Source organism: Portunus trituberculatus, chromosome 38 (assembly GCF_017591435.1).
Source record: "Portunus trituberculatus isolate SZX2019 chromosome 38, ASM1759143v1, whole genome shotgun sequence".
Lineage (NCBI taxonomy): Eukaryota > Metazoa > Arthropoda > Malacostraca > Decapoda > Portunidae > Portunus > Portunus trituberculatus.
In genome coordinates this window covers 19,367,703-19,387,816 of record NC_059292.1, presented here as the reverse complement: position 1 = coordinate 19,387,816, position 20,114 = coordinate 19,367,703, and the positions used below count along the sequence as shown (strand labels likewise).

The 20,114-nt window shown below is 38.4% G+C and overlaps 1 protein-coding gene across 1 annotated transcript in view; it reads right to left on the bottom strand.

The window, feature by feature from the left end:
- The window catches only part of LOC123514889, a 564,015-nt gene that overhangs the window by 60,427 nt on the left and 483,474 nt on the right, over positions 1 to 20,114 (bottom strand). The window contains exon 40 of the mRNA XM_045273148.1: positions 1,959 to 2,042. Within this exon, the coding sequence (XP_045129083.1) occupies positions 1,959 to 2,042 (84 nt within the window). The remainder of the gene's footprint in view (positions 1 to 1,958; positions 2,043 to 20,114) is intronic.

Here is a 20,114-nt window from a genome sequence, read left to right as displayed (position 1 = left end):
CACCAACGTCCCTGTAGACAAAACTATAAGCTTCATCCTGAACCGTGTTTACCACAGCAGCGACACCACACCACTGGACATGCTGACCTCAAGTCACTACTAGAACTCTGCACTAAAGAAGCTCCCTTCATCTCTCCAGACAGCAAGCCATACCAACAAAATCGATGACGTTGGCAAAATGAACAAGGAAACAATTGAAAAAATAGTTAAAGGAGAAAAGACATATCAAACAGAATAGGAAATGTGTGAAATAATGAATGAGAGCTTCAAAATGGTGTTCACTGCAGAAAATTTCACAGAACCTAATAGGACATTGCATTGCCAAGGATTACAGAAGATTGCAGTGCACAAAGAGGATATTGGAAGATTACTGGGTAAGTTGGATGTCAGAAAAGCAATGGGGCCAGACGGTGTATCAGGCTGGGTTTTAAAAGAATGTAAATAGCATCTATTGCATCCAATTTGGGAAATAATTACATGTTCAATAAATGAAGGGGAAGTTCCACTAGAATGGAAGAGAGCCAATGTAATACTGATATTTTAAGGAGGAAAGGGAACTGAACCACTAAACTACAGACCAGTGTCACTTACAAGAATTTAGGGGAAGTTGTGTGAAATAATTATCAAAGAAAAATTTCTAGAAGAAGGGCAAGTCATATCGAACAGACAATTTAGGTTCAGGACAGGGAGGTCATGTGTATCAAATTTATTAAGCTTCTACTTGAGAGTTATTGCATGACTGGAAAACAGAGACGGATGGGTGGCCACAGTATACCTGGATATAAAAAAGGCTTTTGATAAAGTCCCTCATGAAAGAATACTTTGGAAACTAAAGAACATAGGACTGCGAGGAACTTTGCTAAAATGGACAAGAGATTATATGAAGGAGAGGGAAATGAGAATTGTGGTCAGAGATACATACTCATCTTGGGATAAAGTAACTAGAGGAGTGCCACAAGGGTCAGTGTTAGCCCCATTATGTTTCAGATTTATGTAAACGACAATTAGATTGGGGTAAACAGTTATATAAATTAATTTGCTGATGATGCAAAGCTGCTAAGAGTTATCAAAACCAGAGAGGACTGTCAACTGTTACAAAAAGATATAAACAAGATCTATGAGTGGAGTAGGAAGTAGAAATTGGAGTTTAATGCCAAGAATTGTCACATAATGGAACTGGAAAAGAGTAAAAGAATACCAGTATGGAACTATGTGATGGGAGAGGAACAAATAATGGGAGTGGTCATACAGGAAAATCTGAGCCCCAAAAAACACATAAGCAAGATATTTAGATTATCATACAAAATGTTGAGTAATATATGTGGCATTTCAATACATGGACAAAGATATGATGAAAAAATCACAAGCATGATACATCCAAGGCTGGAATATGCAGCAGTGGTGTGGTCTCCGAGCTCTAAAAAGGATATAAGAAAATTGTAAAAGATACAGAAGATTGCTACAAAGATGGTGCTGGAATTAAAGGAACTAACATATGAAGAACAACTGAAGGAAATAGGACTGCCAACCTTACAAGATAGAAGAGAAGGCGGGGACCTAATAACAATGTATAAGATAGTAAATGATATTGAAAAGATAGACAAAGAAGACCTGGTGCTGTTGACGGAAGAAGATGGAAGGACAAGAGCATATGAAAATAAGATCAGGATGAGGCAGTGTGTGAAGGATATTGGAAAATACAGTTTACCACACAAAATGCGGAAAAGTGGAATGCATTGGATTATGAAGTTGTTGCAGCACATAATGTGCATAACTTTAAGGAAATATTAGATAAATGGAGACAGGACACTATGAGCCACATTCAAACCCTGTACAATAGAACTAGGTAAATACTCAGAAAAATTAATTTGGAGATTTCTGGAAACAACAGTCCATATGTATATGAAAAAAGTGAGACTCAGAATGGAGAGGCAAACAACACTGTAGAACAACCTTACTTGTTGTCTCTTTATAAGCTCCTCTTCCTTTTGTTGATTTACTCTTTTCACTTGCTCCAATTCCTTTTCATGGCGCAGAAGCATCTGGAGAGAGAGAGAGAGAGAGAGAGAGAGAGAGAGAGAGAGAGAGAGAGAGAGAGAGAGAGAGAGAGAGAGAGAGAGAGAGAGAAAAAAAAAAGTTAATTATAAGGATTCAACATCCATGTTTAAAAGTATAAAACACAATTTAGTAATACATTCATACAAATGAGTTTTAGCAAAGGCAAAATTTATTTGGGAATATATAGTGAAAATAGTTAATGAAATGTCTTCTAAAACATATAGAATTATATTCATAAGTTTTCATAGTATCAAAGAAAAATATTTCAAAGAGACCAATCACTCTAGATAAACATGTTGCTTCAATACAGTAAACATTACAGGAGCACCTGGAAAACTTAGTAAGATAAACATAGAGCATAAGAAAATAAAAGAAGTTGCAAGAAGCCATCAACCCTATAAGTGGATGTCCCTATATGAAACATACTAACCTAATTCCACCTATCATCCTCATCCATATATATGTCTATCTTCTTATATAACTTCCTATTGACTTGGCACTAAGAACTTGATTATTGAGTCTGTTACATTCATCTACCACTCTATCTAAGAACTAATTCCTTCCTCTTCTGTAAAACAACCCCTAATTGGTTTGTCATGTTACCTGCTACCCTGTCCTCACCTGTTCTCTCCTTCTAAAAGACACAAGGAAAAGAGTGATGAGAGGGAAAGAAAAGGAGGAGATATATGCAGTAAGGATTAGTACCTCTCTCTCTCTCTCTCTCTCTCTCTCTCTCTCTCTCTTGTGTGAGTGTGTGTGTGTATTTACCTAGTTGTAGTTTTACATGGCCTGGGCTTTATGCTCGTGTGGCCCCATCTCCATATTTACACTTATCCAATCTTTCATTAAAACTATGTACACTTGTTGTAGACACTACTTCTTCATTCAAACTGTTCCACGTCTCAACACATCTTTGCGGGAAACTATACTTTTTAATATCTCTTAGACATCTTCCCTTCCTCAGCTTCTTACTATGCGATCTTGTGCTTCGACTGGCATATTCTTCTCTCAGGATCAGATACTCATTGTCCACTTGGTCCATTTCGTTGATCAATTTATAAACTTGTATGAGATCCCCTCTCTCCCTTCTCTGTTCCAATGTTGGAAGATCCATAGCCTTTAGTCTATCCTCATATGTCATCCCTTCAAGTTCTGGGACCATTCTTGTAGCCATTTTTTGTAGTCTCTCCAACTTCCTTATGTGTTTCTTTTTGTGAGGGGTCCACACTACTCCTGCATATTCCAATCTGGGTCTTATTATAATATTTATCAGTTTCTTCATCATTTCTTCATCCATGTAGTGAAATGTTATTCCAATATTCCTTAGCAAATTATACGTCTCTCTGAAAATTCTATCAATATGGCTTGCCGGTTGATTATTTTCTTCCATCGTCACTCCCAAATCCTTTTCCTTTTTTACTTTCTCCAGTTCTACTCCATCTCCCATCTTATAGATTCCCACTGGTCATCTTTCACTCTTTCCCATTTCCATGACATGGCTTTTGTCCACATTGAATTCCATCTCCCACTTTTTATTCCATTCCCAGATCTTATTTAGGTCTTCCTGCAGTATTTCACAATCCTCTTTTTTGCTTTATAACTCTGCACAGTTTCGTATCGTCCGCAAACAGATTTTTGTAGCTGTTCACTCCTTCTGGCATGTCGTTTATATATATGAGGAAAAGAAATGGCGCCAATACTGACCCCTGCAGCACTCCGATTTCTACTGCTCTTCACTTGGACTTCATATCTTTAACTACCGTCCTTATATCTCTCCCTCTCAAATTATTTTCCATCCATCTCTATGTGCTTCCTTTTAATTGGCTATTTGATAATAATTTGTTGTCTTCAAGGAACTCGATCCATTGTTTCTTTATTACTCTTTCACACATCTTACATATTACACTAGTTAATGATACCGGTCTGTAATTTAGAGGTTCTTCCTTCCTTATGCTCTTATATATGGGAACCACCTCAGCTCTTTTCCATTCTACTGGTACTGTTCCATTTTCTATTGAGTATTTTATGATGTTGTGTATAGGTCTTGCTAGTTCTTCCCTACATTCTTTCAGTATTCTGCCGGAGACTTCATCTGGTCCCATTGCCTTCTCTTCATCCAGTTCCTTCATTAACTCATTTATTTCAAGCTTGGTTACTTTAATCTCTTCCATATAGATGGTCTCTCTATTACCCTGTGGTCTTTCAAATTTGGATTCCTTAGTAAAGACCTCCTGGAACTTATTATTTAACAGTTCTGCCATACTTTTTAGGTCTTCCACCATCCCATTTTCTCCTTTTAACCTTTCTATGGTTTTTTTTTGTCTTATTTTCCCGTTTATGAATCTATAAAACAATTTCGGTTGCTCCTTGCATTTTTCGACTATATCCTTTTCATATGTGGAAATTATTCCACAGAAACGAAGACGTGACAGTGTATTTACTCTATTTTGAATATTAGTGACCGATGTTTATTGGTCATACATATGTGTTTATGTAAATAATGTATAAATTGGGGTAATGCGTGAATGAAACATTGTTAATTATGAAGTGGAATGGTATGAACGGTGCTTGAGGTTTCAGATCTCCATGAAGCTCGCCGCCGTGACTGAGCGGCATGGGGAGTTGGAGGGGAAAAAGTGATGGGAGAGTTAGTTACTCCTACACCACCACAGTGAACAGTGGAACTTAGAAAATCGTGACGGACATAAAAGTGTACAGAAATAACCCTCACGATTATAACCAACCACAAACGTTATAAGTCAACATAATATATCATAGCCGGTTAACCACACATAGCGATACTTTCGATCACCGGCTCGCTGCCTAAGAATCCCTTTACATCAGCTGGCCAGTCTGTAGGTATTAGGGTGAGTCTTAGGTTGCGTTACGAGGTGTGACAATTAACATAAAAAAGTAAGTGTTGTATCAGTGTTTACTCTGACAATATTCATATCCGTTAACTGCATTGAGTCATATGATTGTTATACATGGTCCATTTCATTCTTTCCAGCAGGGAGTTACCATCCATCCCTGAGTATGAACGCAGTGAGTATTGAGTTTCGGTGACACTCAAGAAGGGAAAATCATTGTCATGGTCCTTCGAACCGGATAGGATGAGGTGGACGTGTTAACTAATTACAATGAGCAATGATAAATCTGTAGCGATCGTTGGACACAGTCTAGTGCCTCAGGCTATAAACCGAGTGAGCGGTGCGAACATTTATATTTATCATTCACCTGGTGCAAAAGTGGCTGACTTTGATACAAATCGTACATTGTCTCGAGTAATCGGAGTTCCCTACGACTTGATTATTTTGTTCCTCGGAGGAAACAATATTCACGACAACTGCACACCATCCATAATCGCTAGCGATCTTATTAAGGTCGTTGAACAGCTTCATTGTAGTTGTGGTTCACATATTGCCTTAGTGTTGATAGAGCACAGGAATCCTCCACCACATAACAGATTTAATGTTACTGCTGAGAATTATAATAGAATAGCTAGTAACATTAATAACCGACTGAAACGTAAGCTTAAAAGTAAACCTTACGTTCAGTTTTTGAGTGTTGGTACAAAACCCTTTCAATGTGGAGTGACAGATGGAGTGCACTTTAATTACGAGACAAAGAAACATTTGAAGATAAAATTTCAGAACACAATTAAGCGATTTGTGGATACAGAATCGGTTAACAGCCAGTAATCATTAATTAACAATGACTGAGGAGAAGTTGAAACGGTCTTTGAAGGCATTTAAGGGCTATCTTACCAGAGCCAATAACGACTCTGAGACTTTAATAAACAAATCTAATCCCACACCAAGTGAAGTACAAGCCACCATTAACATTTTGGAAACAAGATGGAAGAATTACAATGAGGTATACAAACAACTCGAAGAAACCTTATTAGAAGGAAAAGAGAATGAAGAAGAATTGGAGACACTGCAAGAAAATTATTACCCATTGTATAGCCTTTATGAACATCAACATGCCAATCTGAAGGAAACACTTGGCTCTTTAGTCTCGAATAAAACACAGGCTACTAATACAGGAAACGCAGGTAGTGTTTCAATCATGTCAAAGCTTCCGAACATCCAACTACCAACGTTTGATGGAGATCTCACAGAATATGAGTCCTTTATGGATCAATTTGAGGCTCAAATAGGTTGTTGGCAAAACTTGGAACCGGTAACGAAGCTTCAATACCTAAAATCTCAATTGAAGGGCAGGGCGTTGGACCTCGTGACACTGGATAGTTTAAAGGAAACCTATGGAGATGAGGAAAAGGTAAAGCACTGTCTACTACAGAGTATAATCAAAATGGAAAGCCTAAGGCCAAATAAGGATGAATTAGAAGCATTCAGAGTAAGTATGTTAAACCTAACAAGAAGCTTGAAGAACAAACATGATTATTCATGTTGTGAATGGGTTATAGCGTCCATGTTTCAGCACAAACTTCCTAATGCAACCATAAGGCAGCTTTACCTGAAATATGAAGTTAACTTTTTTACCCTCAGCCAGTTGAACGAGGGCCTGAGAGATCTCATCTCACATATGAAGATCGAAAATCAACATAAAACCCCGAGAAAACCAAAGCAAGAGATCTCAACAACAAATCTTACAGAACAAGTCAAGGAAAAAGGCATTGGCCTTCATTATAATACTAGTAAAGATGCCAAATATAGTAAACTCTCAGGTGAAGAAAAATGTAGGTTTTGCAGAGAATCTCATAAAGACTATCAGTGCTCCAAATTTGCCACCGGAGAAGAAAGAATACAGAGGCTAAGGGACCTCAAACTATGCACCAGATGCATAGGTAGTCATCATACTAGAGACTGCCAAACAAAACTTCAACTTTGCTGAAGATGCAAAAAGGGCAATCTTCACAAAACGCTTTGCCGGACATATGATAAACTTAGAGTTTGCACAGGCCCTCAAAATAATAAACAGTCATCTGATAACACAGAACGTGACCATTCTGATACACCAAGCACAAGTCACGTAAATGTAGCAAACAGGACAACCTCTAGTGGAGTAGCTTTAGCGACAGCTTGGGCCGAGTTAAAATTAACAAATGGAGAGAGACGTGTCAGAGTGTTTTTTGACAACAGTTCTCAGAAAACCTTTATCACAGCAGGGTTAGTACAAGAAACTGGCCTACCTATTAAACAAAGCACAAGAATGACTTTGAAAGGATTTATGAGTCAACCTCTTAGCAAGGAAGTGGACATAGTGAAACCAACGATAAAAATGGGAAACAGAATTAAGAGAATTACTGCAGTGGTTGTACCGGAGCTCCAAACAAGCATTGTGACTGCAGGGCTGACAAATACCATTCAGCACCTGACAAAGAAAGGCGTAACCCTCGCAGAATCCGTTGTGAAAGACGATAAAATAGGAACAATAGACCTGCTTATTGGAGCTGATCATTATTATGACTTTATATCACTCCATACATCTCTAAACGATGGTATACATCTGCTAAAGTCACCTTCGGGTTATATAATAACAGGTCAGATTCCATCCAAATTCAGACTTGGTGACAGCGAGGAAATAACCAACAGAGCTGAGTCCATTGCACCAGAAGCAGTACTTGTGATGCGAATATCCGCAGAGCCAGACCCTATGATGGACATAGAAACTCAATTACTCACTGATCCTCCCATCCATAAATTATGGGATTTGGATGTAATAGGCATAGATGCCACTCAGACACTCCCAGAGGAGAGAATTGCTTACCAGGAATACCTTGACTCGGTGAAATACGAATCTGGCCAGTACTTGGTAAAATTACCTTGGAAAATGAATAAGCCAGAACTAGAAAATAACTATTGCAAGGCTAAGGGTCAGATGTATTCGTTGGTAAAAGAACTTAGAAGGAAGGGTCAAATCAGTGACTACCAGAAGATATTAGATGAACAGAATGCCTGCGAGTTCATTGAGGAGGTACCGAATGTTCACCCGACAGATAAGAGTCACTATTTGCCTCATCATGGGGTTAAAAAAGGATTCTGCTACAACCCCTCTAAGAATAGTATTCAATTGTAGCTCAAGGAGTAATGCACACACACCATCATTGAATGATTGTCTCATGACTGGTCCTACACTGATGAAGAAACTAGGAGACATTTTACTTCGCTTTCGTGTGGGCAAGTATGCGTATAGCGCGGATATTTCAAAAGCATTCTTAAGGATTGGCCTGCAAGAAGATGATAGAGACTACACTAGGTCTCTGTGGCCAGCAGATATGAATAACTTGGAGGGTCCTATTAAGACGTATCGTTTTAAGTTGATATTGTTTGGAGCGACCAGTTCACCGTTTCTACTTCAAGCTACCATAGACTTTCACTTAAGGAATTCTGCTAATACCCTGAAGGATATTTTGACCAGCAACTTTTATGTGGATAACTTTCAAGGATCTACTGGTAGTGAAGATCAATTAATAAAAATATACAAAGAAGTGAATGCAGAGCTGAATCGAGCAAACATGCCTTTGAGACAGTGGTCCACCAATAATAATGTGCTTAGAGAGCAAATAAGGAACGATTTCCCTGGATACGAAGTACCAGAGCTTTCCTCTGTCCTCGGACTCCAATGGAATACTGGGGAGGATACCTTGAAAATCAAACCAGTTAAATTTCCAAAGCAAGAACCACTGTGCAAGCGCCTCTTATTATCAAATGTCAGCAAAGTATTTGATCCTCTGGGATTATTTACTCCTATAACCATAAGAGGAAAAATGTTGCTTCAGGAATCGTGGAGCTTAAAGGTTGATTGGGATGATGAGTTACCTGTTAGTTTTGCTGAATGATGGGAACTAATTGAGAATGAGCTACTTCGAGTATGCAAGTTTGAGGTACCAAGGGCTACAGCAAACGAAAAGGATACTTGTACCTTACACATTTTCTGCGATGCATCAACGAAAGCCTACGGGGCTGCAGCGTATATAGTTACTGATGCAAGCTCTATACTTTTAACAAGTAAAGCTCGTGTAGCACCAACCAAACCCAGAACTATTCCACAATTAGAGCTAACAGCCTTATTGATTGGAGTCAGACTCGGCAAACACGTTTGTGAAACATTGGATCATATGAATATCACATATGGTCGGATAGTGAAGTGGCATTACAGTGGATAAAAAGTGACACCTCTAAGATCCCTTACGTAAAAAATCGTGTGAGTGATATTGCAAAGCTGCAAACAGACTTTTGCTTCCGGCATGTGGGTACAAAATCAAATCCTGCAGATCTATTAAGTCGAGGAGCTACTATAGAGAAACTCACCAAGGACACCTTATGGTTTCACAGACCTAAATGGCTTCAGACTTCAACAGATTGGCCTGAACAGAAAGCGTATGTCGTATCAAACGTCGAGATAACACAAGTACTCCCCACGAAAGACTGTGACCAACCAGGAACACTAATAGACTTCGATCGTTACTCTTCTGTAAAAAAGTTGATTCGTATCACATCTTATGTTATGAATTTTATAAATAACATTTATGCGAGGAAGGGATGGACGAATCGCGTGAGCATTTCACCCATGACAATCTTGGTGAAACAGGTACAAGCAGAGTGTTACTCTGATATCTTACACATTTTGTTGGGGACTAGCTCTGGATCCGAGATGTCTACAAAGACACTCGCTGTAAAACAAGGTTCCTGTTTCGAAACGTCTAGAAAGACACTGGGGGCAAGGAAGCTTGTCACTGATTTGGGGTTATTTCTCGATAATGGTGTTATAAGATGTCGTGGTAGATTACATAATTCGCCATTAATGTATAGCGCAAAGCATCCCGTCCTATTGCCCAAACACCATCACTTCATAGATTTAGTAATAAAAGAAAGCCACAGAATTTCACTACATGGAGGAGTTGCTGATACTCTTACTAACGTTCGCAAGAGCTTTTGGATGCCAAAGGCTCGTCAAGCAGTGAAATCCACAATAAGGAAATGCATCACTTGCAAGAGGTACGACTCAAGGCCTATAGCATACCCAGGCCAACCCCCACTACCTGAAAAAAGAGTTACGAGTTGTAAACCCTTTCAAGTTGTTGGAGTTGACTACACAGGGCCAATATATTTAAGAGACCCTACAGATGCTAGTGACTGTGGAGTACTCCCTACTAAAGTGTACATATGCTTATTTACATGTGCGTCCACAAGAGCAGTTCACTTGGAATTGGTAACCAATATGACTGCCAGTGGGTTTTTGAGAGCCTTTAGGAGATTCACTGGGAGGAGATCATGCCCTGAGCTTGTGATTTCAGATAATGGATCAAATTACAAAGCTTCAGAAATAATACTTAAAAGTTACTTTAGTCTTCCTGAAGTACAAGAATTTTTCCAGTCTCGTAGATGTGAATGGAGGTTTATCCCGCCTAAAGCTCCATGGCAAGGCGGATTCTATGAACGCATGATTGGTGTAGTAAAGAGAAGCCTCAGGAAAGTGCTTCATAATAAGAGAATCTCTGTGGATGAACTGCGGACTGTCATTGTTGAAATGGAAGCCAGAATTAACAATAGGCCACTCACTTACATACAAGAGAACATAGATGAGCCCGAGCCGTTAAGTCTGAATCATTTGATACAAGGGTCTCAAATAGATATCATACCGCCATTCATGAATCGAGAAAAAATTAAGGATCCAGACTATGTACAAAATGTGGGACGAGAAGTTTAATCACTCACTTCAATAAACTCAATAAGATAATAAAACAGTGGAGTAAAGTCTGGAAGGAAGATTATATGACCTCTCTCAGAGAACATCACTATGGTTCGTCAACATCATCACCCACCAAACTGAAACCTGGAGACATAGTCCCAATTGACTGTGATACAAGCAGATCCACGTGGCCCATTGGAAAAATAATCAGTATTATGCCAGATAAATATGGATCGCTTAGAGTGGTAAGGGTTTTCTCGAAAGGCGTCGAATCTATAAGAACAGTCAACAAGTTACTTCCTCTTGAAGTATCCAGCGATGAAGAATTAAGCAATACGCAAACGAGGCCTTTGCGTAAAGCTGCGGCACAAGCACGACTCCAATGGCAGACTGATAGTGCTTGATATCTATTGATGTGCACGAGTGAAGGATTAGTGATAGAGAAAAAAAAAAAAAAAAAAATGCGACCACTCGTCTAAAGGAAATTAACTTGGCTCTTGTGGCCCCAGGATGTGGAAATTATTCCACAGAAACGAAGACATGACAGTGTATTTACTCTATTTTGAGTATTAGTGACCGATGTTTATTGGTCATACATATGTGTTTATGTAAATAATGTATAAATTGGGGTAATGCGTGAATGAAACATTGTTAATTATGAAGTGGAATGGTATGAACGGTGCTCGAGGTTTCAGATCTCCATGAAGCTCGCTGCCGTGACTGAGCGGCGTGGGGAGTTGGAGGGGAAAAAGTGATGGGAGAGTTAGTTACTCCTACACCACCACAGTGAACAGTGGAACTTAGAAAATTGTGACGGACATAAAAGTGTACAGAAATAACCCTCACGATTATAACCAACCACAAACGTTATAAGTCAACATAATATATCATAGCCGGTTAACCACACATAACGATACTTTCGATCACCGGCTCGCTGCCTAAGAACCCCTTTACATCAGCTGGCCAGTCTGTAGGAATTAGGGTGAGTCTTAGGTTGCCTTACAAGGCGTGACAATTAACATAAAAAAGTAAGTGTTGTATCAGTGTTTACTCTGACAATATTCATATCCGTTAACTGCATTGAGTCATATGATTGTTATACATGGTCCATTTCGTTCTTTCCAGCAGGGAGTTACCATCCATTCCTGAGTATGAACGCAGTGAGTATTGAGTTTCGGTGACACTCAAGAAGGGAAAATCATTGTCATCATAGATCCTCTCCTCTTCCTTCCTCATTTTAACATATTTATTTCTTGCTATCTTGAAGTTTACCTTATTTACTGCATTTCTATTTCTCCTCCACCTTTTCCATGCTCCATCTCTTTTCTCCTTTGCCCTGGCACACTTTGCGTTAAACCATTCTTTCTTTCCTTCTTCCTTAGGTCTATATTTTGGGACATATTCCCTGACTCCTGTTTTGTATATTTCCAAAAATAAGTTATATTTCTCTTGTACCCCCTCTAGGTTTTCCATCTCCTCCCAGTCAGTGTATTTGAAATAGTTCTTGAGATTCTCAATGTCAGCCTTTCTGTAATTTAATCGGTCTTCTTTGTATGATTCATCTCTATCTTCTTTTCCCTCTTCTATATCCATTTCTAATATTACATGATCACTCTTTCCCAATGGGCACTTATATCTTATATCATCATTCATTTGTATACCCCTTGTAAAAACCAGGTCTAATCTCGCCGGCCCATTGTTTCCTCTGAATCTTGTGTTTTCCTTTACTTTTTGATCAATCATATTATCTATCATTAGGTTTAGGAATCTTTCTCCCCAAGTTTCTTCCCCCATACCACTTTTATAATTTTCCCAGTCCACTTCTTTACAGTTGAAGTCTCCTACTAATAACACTTTCCTCCTTTCTTTAATGACTCTCATTACACTCCTTATAGTGTCATCTATCATATCTTTATATTCTCGGTTGGTCAATGCATTAGTTTTTGGTGGCACATATGTTACAATGATTGTTAAGTCTTTTTCATTAATATGCATCTTAATATACAGTACTTCTGCTTTTCCTTCCCCATATTCCACATGGTTTACCACCATCTCTTTCCTTGTCATTATCATGACTCCTCCTCCTCTTTTACCCCCTCTGTCTTTCCTCCATATGTTATATCTATTATCTATGCCTATTTTGATTCTCATTTAGTTTTTCTTTCCTTATGTAATCTTTTAGTTCTAATTTACTTGATAGAATCCCATCTATGTTCGTATACATCATTTTTAGTTTTTTACCCTTATCACTTTAAGTTACACTTGATCCACTGTTGTCTCTTCCTTCTCTCTTATATACCATTTTCTTATCCTGTCTCCTAGAATTCTCCAAAAAAAATGCCTTTTTTTTCCTCCTCTGATCTTTCATTATTATTTTCCCTAATTGCTGCCGCCAGTTCGTTGTATCTCTTCCTTTCTTCTTTATACATATATCCTTGCAGCATTCTGTTTTTCTGAGTTTTGTTGTTCTATATAATATCTCTTCTGTTGCTGCTTGTGATTTTAGTAGTATCTTAATTGGTCTTGTTGTTCCATCTTGATAAGGTCCCATTCTGTGAATTTTCTCCACTTCCTCCTCTAGGTTCTGCCTATATTCATCATTTAGATTTTTAAGTAAGTCTTTAAATGACATCATTTTCTCCTTTTCCCTTCTTGGTCTATATTTTACATTTTTTTTCTTTCAGTCCAAAGATAATTACACTTTTTTTTTATGCAATTTCCCTTACTAGGTTTTCCTTTTCCTTAAGGACTCCAATCATTTTGTTTGCCATGTTCTCGTCTTTTTCTTTTAGTTGTTCTTGAATCACCTCCTGTAAGTTATCTTTGTCTTTCTTATCTTGTACTCTCCATGCCTGTACTTCTTTTTTAATCATGTCATGTACTCTTTCCTTTTCTTTGCTAACTAGATCTTTCAGGTCCTCTTTTTCTTTCTCTACTTTACCAAGTCCTTCATCCATCTGTTTCTTATATTTAGCTAGTTCTTTTCTCAGTTCCGCATTCTCTATTCTTAACCTAGCTTCACTTTTTTTCACTTTTTTTTATCCGGTCTTTCAAGTTCAGAAACTCTTTCTCCTGTTCATCATTCTCTTTGCTTCTCATACTTTCTCTAATCCAGTTGTCTAATTTTTTCTCCAAAGTTAAAACTTACCTATAGAGGGTGGTACTTGTCTCATCGAATCCTCCGAATCTAGCCTCTTCATCATCGTCATCATCCTTTTCTTGTACTTCTTCCCTGTGTGTGTGTGTATTTACCTATTTGTGTATTACAGGGCCCGAGCTAAGCTCTCTGTATCCTGTCTCCTTGTCCATTCCTGTCATATCTCTCTTTCATCTGATTGACACACACCGCGTCAACGACATCACTGCTCAGTTTATTCCACTTATCAATGCTACGATGCGGGAAACTGTATTTTCTCACGTCATTTAGACAGATGTCTTTTATTAGTTTTTTTTCCATGTCCTCGAAGATGATTACTTGTGGTCACCTTTATCAACTCTCTGTCCAGTATGTCAATCTTGTTCAACAATTTACACATAGTTGTCATGTCTCCTCTTGTTCTTCTCTCTTCTAATGTGGTCAGCCCCAGCTTCCTCAGTCTTTCCTCATAGTCTAACTCTCTAAGTCCTGGTACCATCCTTGCTGCCAGCCTCTGTACCCTTTCTACCTTCTTCACATTTTTCTTCATATGCGGTAACCAGACACAAGCTGCATATTCTAACTGGGGTCTTATTAAGGTACATAATATCTTCTTCATCATTCTTTCATCTAGGTAGTGGAACGCAAGGCCAATATTTTGAAGCATGTTATATGTTTTCCAAAAATCTTGTTAATGTGTTTCTCCGGTGACAAAGTGTTTTGCAGTTACTCCTAAGTCTTTCTCCTCATTGGTCTCTTTAATTTTCTCATCACCCAGCCTGTAATCCCAGTTTGGTCTGTATCTACTTCTTCCCATTTTCATAACATGGGTCTTGTCTATATTAAATTCCATCTGCCACTCCTTACTCCACTCATATATTTTATCAAGATCTTCCTGTAACTTGTTACAATCTTCCACATTCTTTACTCTCCTCATAATTTTAGTATCGTCCGCAAACATGTTCATGTAACTGTCAATTCCTACTGGCATATCATTAACATAAATCAAAAACATGATGGGACCCAGCACTGACCCTTGTGGAACTCCACTGGTTACCTTCTTCCACTCGGACTTCCTTCCTCTCACCACTGTTCTCATTTCTCTTCCCATTAAGTAATTTTCCATCCATTTTGCTAGTTTATCATTTACTCCTCCAATCATCTTTAGTTTCCACATCAGTCTATTGTGTGGTACTTTATCAAAGGCCTTTCTCAAGTCCAGGTAGATAGCATCCACCCATCCCTCTCTATGTTGTAGTATGTCAGTCACTCTTGAATAAAAACATAATAAATTGGATACACGATCTTCCTTTTCTGAAACCAAACTGCCTTTCACTCAGAATGTTTTCACTTTCTAGATACTCACTCCACTTAGCTTTAATTACTTCTTCACATACCTTGCACAATATACTAGTCAACGATACTGGTCTATAATTTAGCGGTTCCATTCTACTACCATTCTTATATATAGGCACAATGTCAGCTCTTTTCCACTCTTTCGGGACTAATCCTGTTCGTATGGAGGTTTCCACAATATCAAATACGGGTTCAACAATTGATCCTTACATTCATTTAGCAACCTCCCAGATATGCCATCAGGCCCCATTGATTTATTAATATCCAGATTGCTTATAATTTTCCTTACATCTTCCTTAGTAACCATGATGTCCTGCATTTGCTTTATTTCCGTAGGCCTTCCTCCCATAAAATGCTCCTCCTTTGTAAACACTTTGCAAAAGTTGTCGTTCAAAATTTCAGCTATATCTCCAGCATCTTCATATACTTCTTCCCGTTTTTACCTTTTCTATTGCCTCCCTTTTATTTAGTTTTCCATTTATGAATTTGTAAAACATTTTGGGTCACTATCACAGTTTTCCACCACCCTCTGTTCATATTCCTTCTGTGCTGTTCTCCTTACTTCAACATATCTATTCCTTGCTGTTTTGTAGACTTCTCTTGATAATACATCACTGTTTTTCTTAAGTTTCTTCCATGCCTTTTCTTTGTTCTTTTTGCTTCTTCACAATTTCTATTAAACCACTGTTTATTATTTAAAGTCCTCTTTCTGTGATATGGCACAAACTTTTCACAGCAGAGTTATACAAATCCATAAATTTATCATATTTCAATTGCATATCCCTTTCCTGGTATACCACGGACCAGTCAATTTCATTAAAGAACTCCCTTATATGGTTATAATTTGCCCTAGTATAATTTAATTTTTCCTCCCTGTTTCCACAATCTTATTCGTGCTTAATTCCGTATCCAGCTCAAAGCTTAGGACATCATGATCGCTTTTCCCCAAGGGACATTCATGTTCAATTTCCTCTTTTAGAGATTCCCTGGTAAATACCAAATCCAACCTTGCTGCAACATCTTGTCCCCTGCACCTTGTTGGTGATCTCACCCACTGTGTCATCAAGTTATTTGTTGCTACCTTTAACAATTCTTCTGCCCACTCACCACCGTTCACCACTTCGTAGTCTTCCCACACTATTTCTTTGCAATTAAAGTCTCCAACTATCATCACTCTATCCTTTCTGATGAGTTCTTGCTTCATTCTGTCTAGAGTATTTCTCATCACCATTTGGTACTGTTCATATTCCCAAGCACTGGTTCTGGGTGGTATGTATACTGTTATAATATTAATGTCCCTCTTGCCATCTGTTATAAGCATACTTATCACTTCCTCATTTCTCTTACTATAGTTCACCTCCTTCACTATCAGATCTTCCTTAGTAAGAACCATTATACCACCACCTCCTTTATTTTTCTATCATTTCTCCATACTTTGTAGTGTTTTACAACAAACCAGTCTAGCTTTATTTCGGCCTTAGCTTTGTTTCCACTACACACATTATGTCCGGTTCATTATTTCTTAGGTAATCCATACATTCTAGCCTCTTAGACAGAAATCCATCTATGTTCGTGTAAGTCACTTTTATTCCATTCCTAGTCTCATTCTTCCATGTAATGCCTATTCCGTCTGTTTTATCCACCACTTCTTTAGCCTCCCATTTCTCATCCTCCAAAAAACTTGGTCTTTTCCTCCTCTGTTCTTTCGTCATTCCTCTCCTTCACTTCAGTTACAAGCTCCTTCATTTTCATTCGCTCATCTTGTGACATATTTCTTCTTATGTAAATTGTTTTGGTTTCCTCAGAGTCCTTAAGTTTCCAAGCCCTCCTCAACAAGGCCTCCGCTGCCACCTGAGACTTTAATTTCAATTTTAATGGTCTATTCTTGCCTTCCTCAAAAGCTCCCAATCTCACACTTTCTTCTACCTCAGCATATAGGTCCTCTTCTTCCACAGAGATCTTGTTCAGTAAAGACTTAATCCTGTCATTTTCCTTATCCTCCTGTCCTGCCAGTTCCTGTTAGTTTCTTCCCTCAATCCTATTATGATCACACATTTTTTCTTTTCAGCAATATCTCTCACCACATACTCATTTTCCTTTAGTGCCTTTACCATTTCCCTCTGCGTAATCCCTTTATTTTCCTCTTCCTGCTTTTTTACTATCTCCCTAAACGACCTTTGTACCTCCTGATGTTCATGGTTCACTTCTTTCATCCTGGTATCAATTAGATTAAGACATTCCTCCTTCCTCAAGCCCCCTTCGGATATTTTTATCTCCATTTCCATGAGTTTAGCCTTCATCTCTTCACATTGTTTCCTTAGTTGTTGGTTTTCTTTCTCCATCTCTACTTTTTCCTTCAATAGCTCTTTACTCGCTAACGTTAACAAATAGATCTCTTTTTTGAACGAATCATTCTCGGCTAGAACTCTATCCAGTTTTTCTTCTATGGACAAAATGTTTAGAAACTTACTTTCCAGTGCCTGGATTCTTGCATCCATATCTAGTTTCTCCAGTCCTTTTGGCGTAGTAATAAAACCTTCAAAGTCTTTAGCTTGTCTAGACGCCATTTTTGTTATCGTCAGCTGATTACGGCCAAAACAATCACTGCCCACACTCTCCTCTCAGGGATCACTCCCCATATCCCTCACTTTCAACACTAAGCAACAGTAGGACATTAACAGGACACTAACTTAAGAGTTACCCGGGCCCTGTAACACCATAGGTATTTTCCTTTTTCCCGTCCGCAGCCGGAGATGAGCCGTCCTCTCTCAGCGACGGCGACGGTGTGTGTGTGTGTGTGTGTATTCACCTAGTTGTATTCACCTAGTTGTAATTTTACAGGGCCTGGGTATCATACTCGTGTGGCCCCGTCTCCATATCTACACACATCCAACTTTCCTTTAAAACTATGCACACTCCTCGCTGACACCACCTCCTCACTCAAACCATTCCACACCTCCACACATCTTTGTGGGAAACTATATTTCTTCACATCCTTCAAGCATATTCCTTGGCTATCTTTTTACTATGCGATCTTGTAGTTCTATTTAAGTTTTCCTCTCTCAACATCATTTGCTCATTATCCACTTCATCCAGTCCATTCAACAGTTTATAAACCTGTATTAAATCTCCTCTTTCTCTTCTTTGTTCCAAGGTAAGCAAATTCATTTCTTTTAATCTCTCCTCATAGGTCATTTCTGCCAATTCCGGAACCATTTTGTTGCCATTCTCTGCAATCTCTCCAACTTCCTTATATGCTTCTTTTTATAAGGGGACCAAACCACTCCAGCATATTCCAATCTTGGTCTAATTACCATACTAATTAATTTCTTCATCATATCTTTATCCATATAATGGAAGGCTAATCCAATATTTTTATCAAATTATACGTTTCTCCAAACATCTTATCAATATGAGCCTCAAACTGCCCATGGTCTTGTATTATCACTCCCAAATCCTTTTCCTTTTCCACCTTTTTCAACACTACTTCTTCACCCATCTTATATGACCCTCTTGGCCGTCTTCCACTCTTCCCATCTCCATCACATGACTTTTGCTCAGATTAAATTCCATTTGCCACCTCTTGCTCCACTCCCAAATCTTATCCAGATCTGCCTGTAAAATTTCACAATCTTCTTCACTCTTCACACACCTACACAACTTCGCATCATCCGCAAACAAATTAATATAACTGTTTACTCCTCTGGCATGTCATTAATATATACAAGGAAAAGTATTGGTGCCAGCACTGAGCCTTGTGGGACTCCACTCTCCACCACCAACCAGTCCGACTTTGCATCCCTTATTACCGTTCTCATCTCCTCCATCTCAAGTAGTTTTCCATCCACTTTAACACTTTTCCTTTCAGTCCTCCATAAATCTCTAATTTCCATAACAGTCTCATGTGAGGTACCTTGTCAAAAGCTTTCTTTAAATCCAAATATACACAGTCCATCCATCCCTCTCTCTCTGTATTTTGTCAACCACTCTTGAATAAAAGCTCAGTAGATTTGTTACACATGACCTCCCTTTCCTAAAGCCAAATTGATGATCCGATAATAACTTATGATCCTCCAGGAACCGTATCCAATATTTCTTTATCACCCTCTCACAAATCTTACCGACCACACTTGTTAGAGACACAGGTCTATAGTTAAGAGGCTCTTCCTTACTGCCTCCCTTATAAATGGGCACCACTTCAGCTCTTTCCACTCTACTGGTACTTCCCTGTTTCTAATGAACACCTTATAATATCATATAATGGATCAATCAATTCTTCTCTACACTCCTTCAATAATTTTCCTGAAACTTCATCTGGTCCCATCGCTTTATCATCTTTAAGTTCCTCCAACATTTTATATAACTCCTTTTAGGTATCTTAATGTCATCCATGTGCACATTTCCTTGTACATTCTGAGGCTTTACAAACATTGTTTCTTCAGTAAATACTTGCTGAAACCTATTATTTAGCAATTCCGCTATATTCTTAGGGTCATCTACTATCCCTTGCTCTCCTTTTAATCTTTCAATGGACTCTCTCTTTTAAGTTTACCATTTATGAACCTGTAAAACAATTTTGGATGTTCCTTACTCTTGTCTACAATATCTTTTTCAAATTTTCTTTCTTCCTCCTCCTTACCCTCACATACTCATTTCTTGCCACTCTATAATTCTCCTTATTTAGTATATTCCTGCTCTTTTCCATCTTTTCCAAGCCACATCTCTTTTCCTTAGCCTTAACACAAGTTGCATTAAACCAATCCTTTCTTCCTTCCTCTCTCGGTTTATACTTTGGTACAAATTTCATAACTCCTTCTTTATAATATTTCATAAAAATCTCATATTTCTTTTGCACTTCTCTGATTTGTAACATCTCCTCCCAATCTAATTTTCTGAAATAATT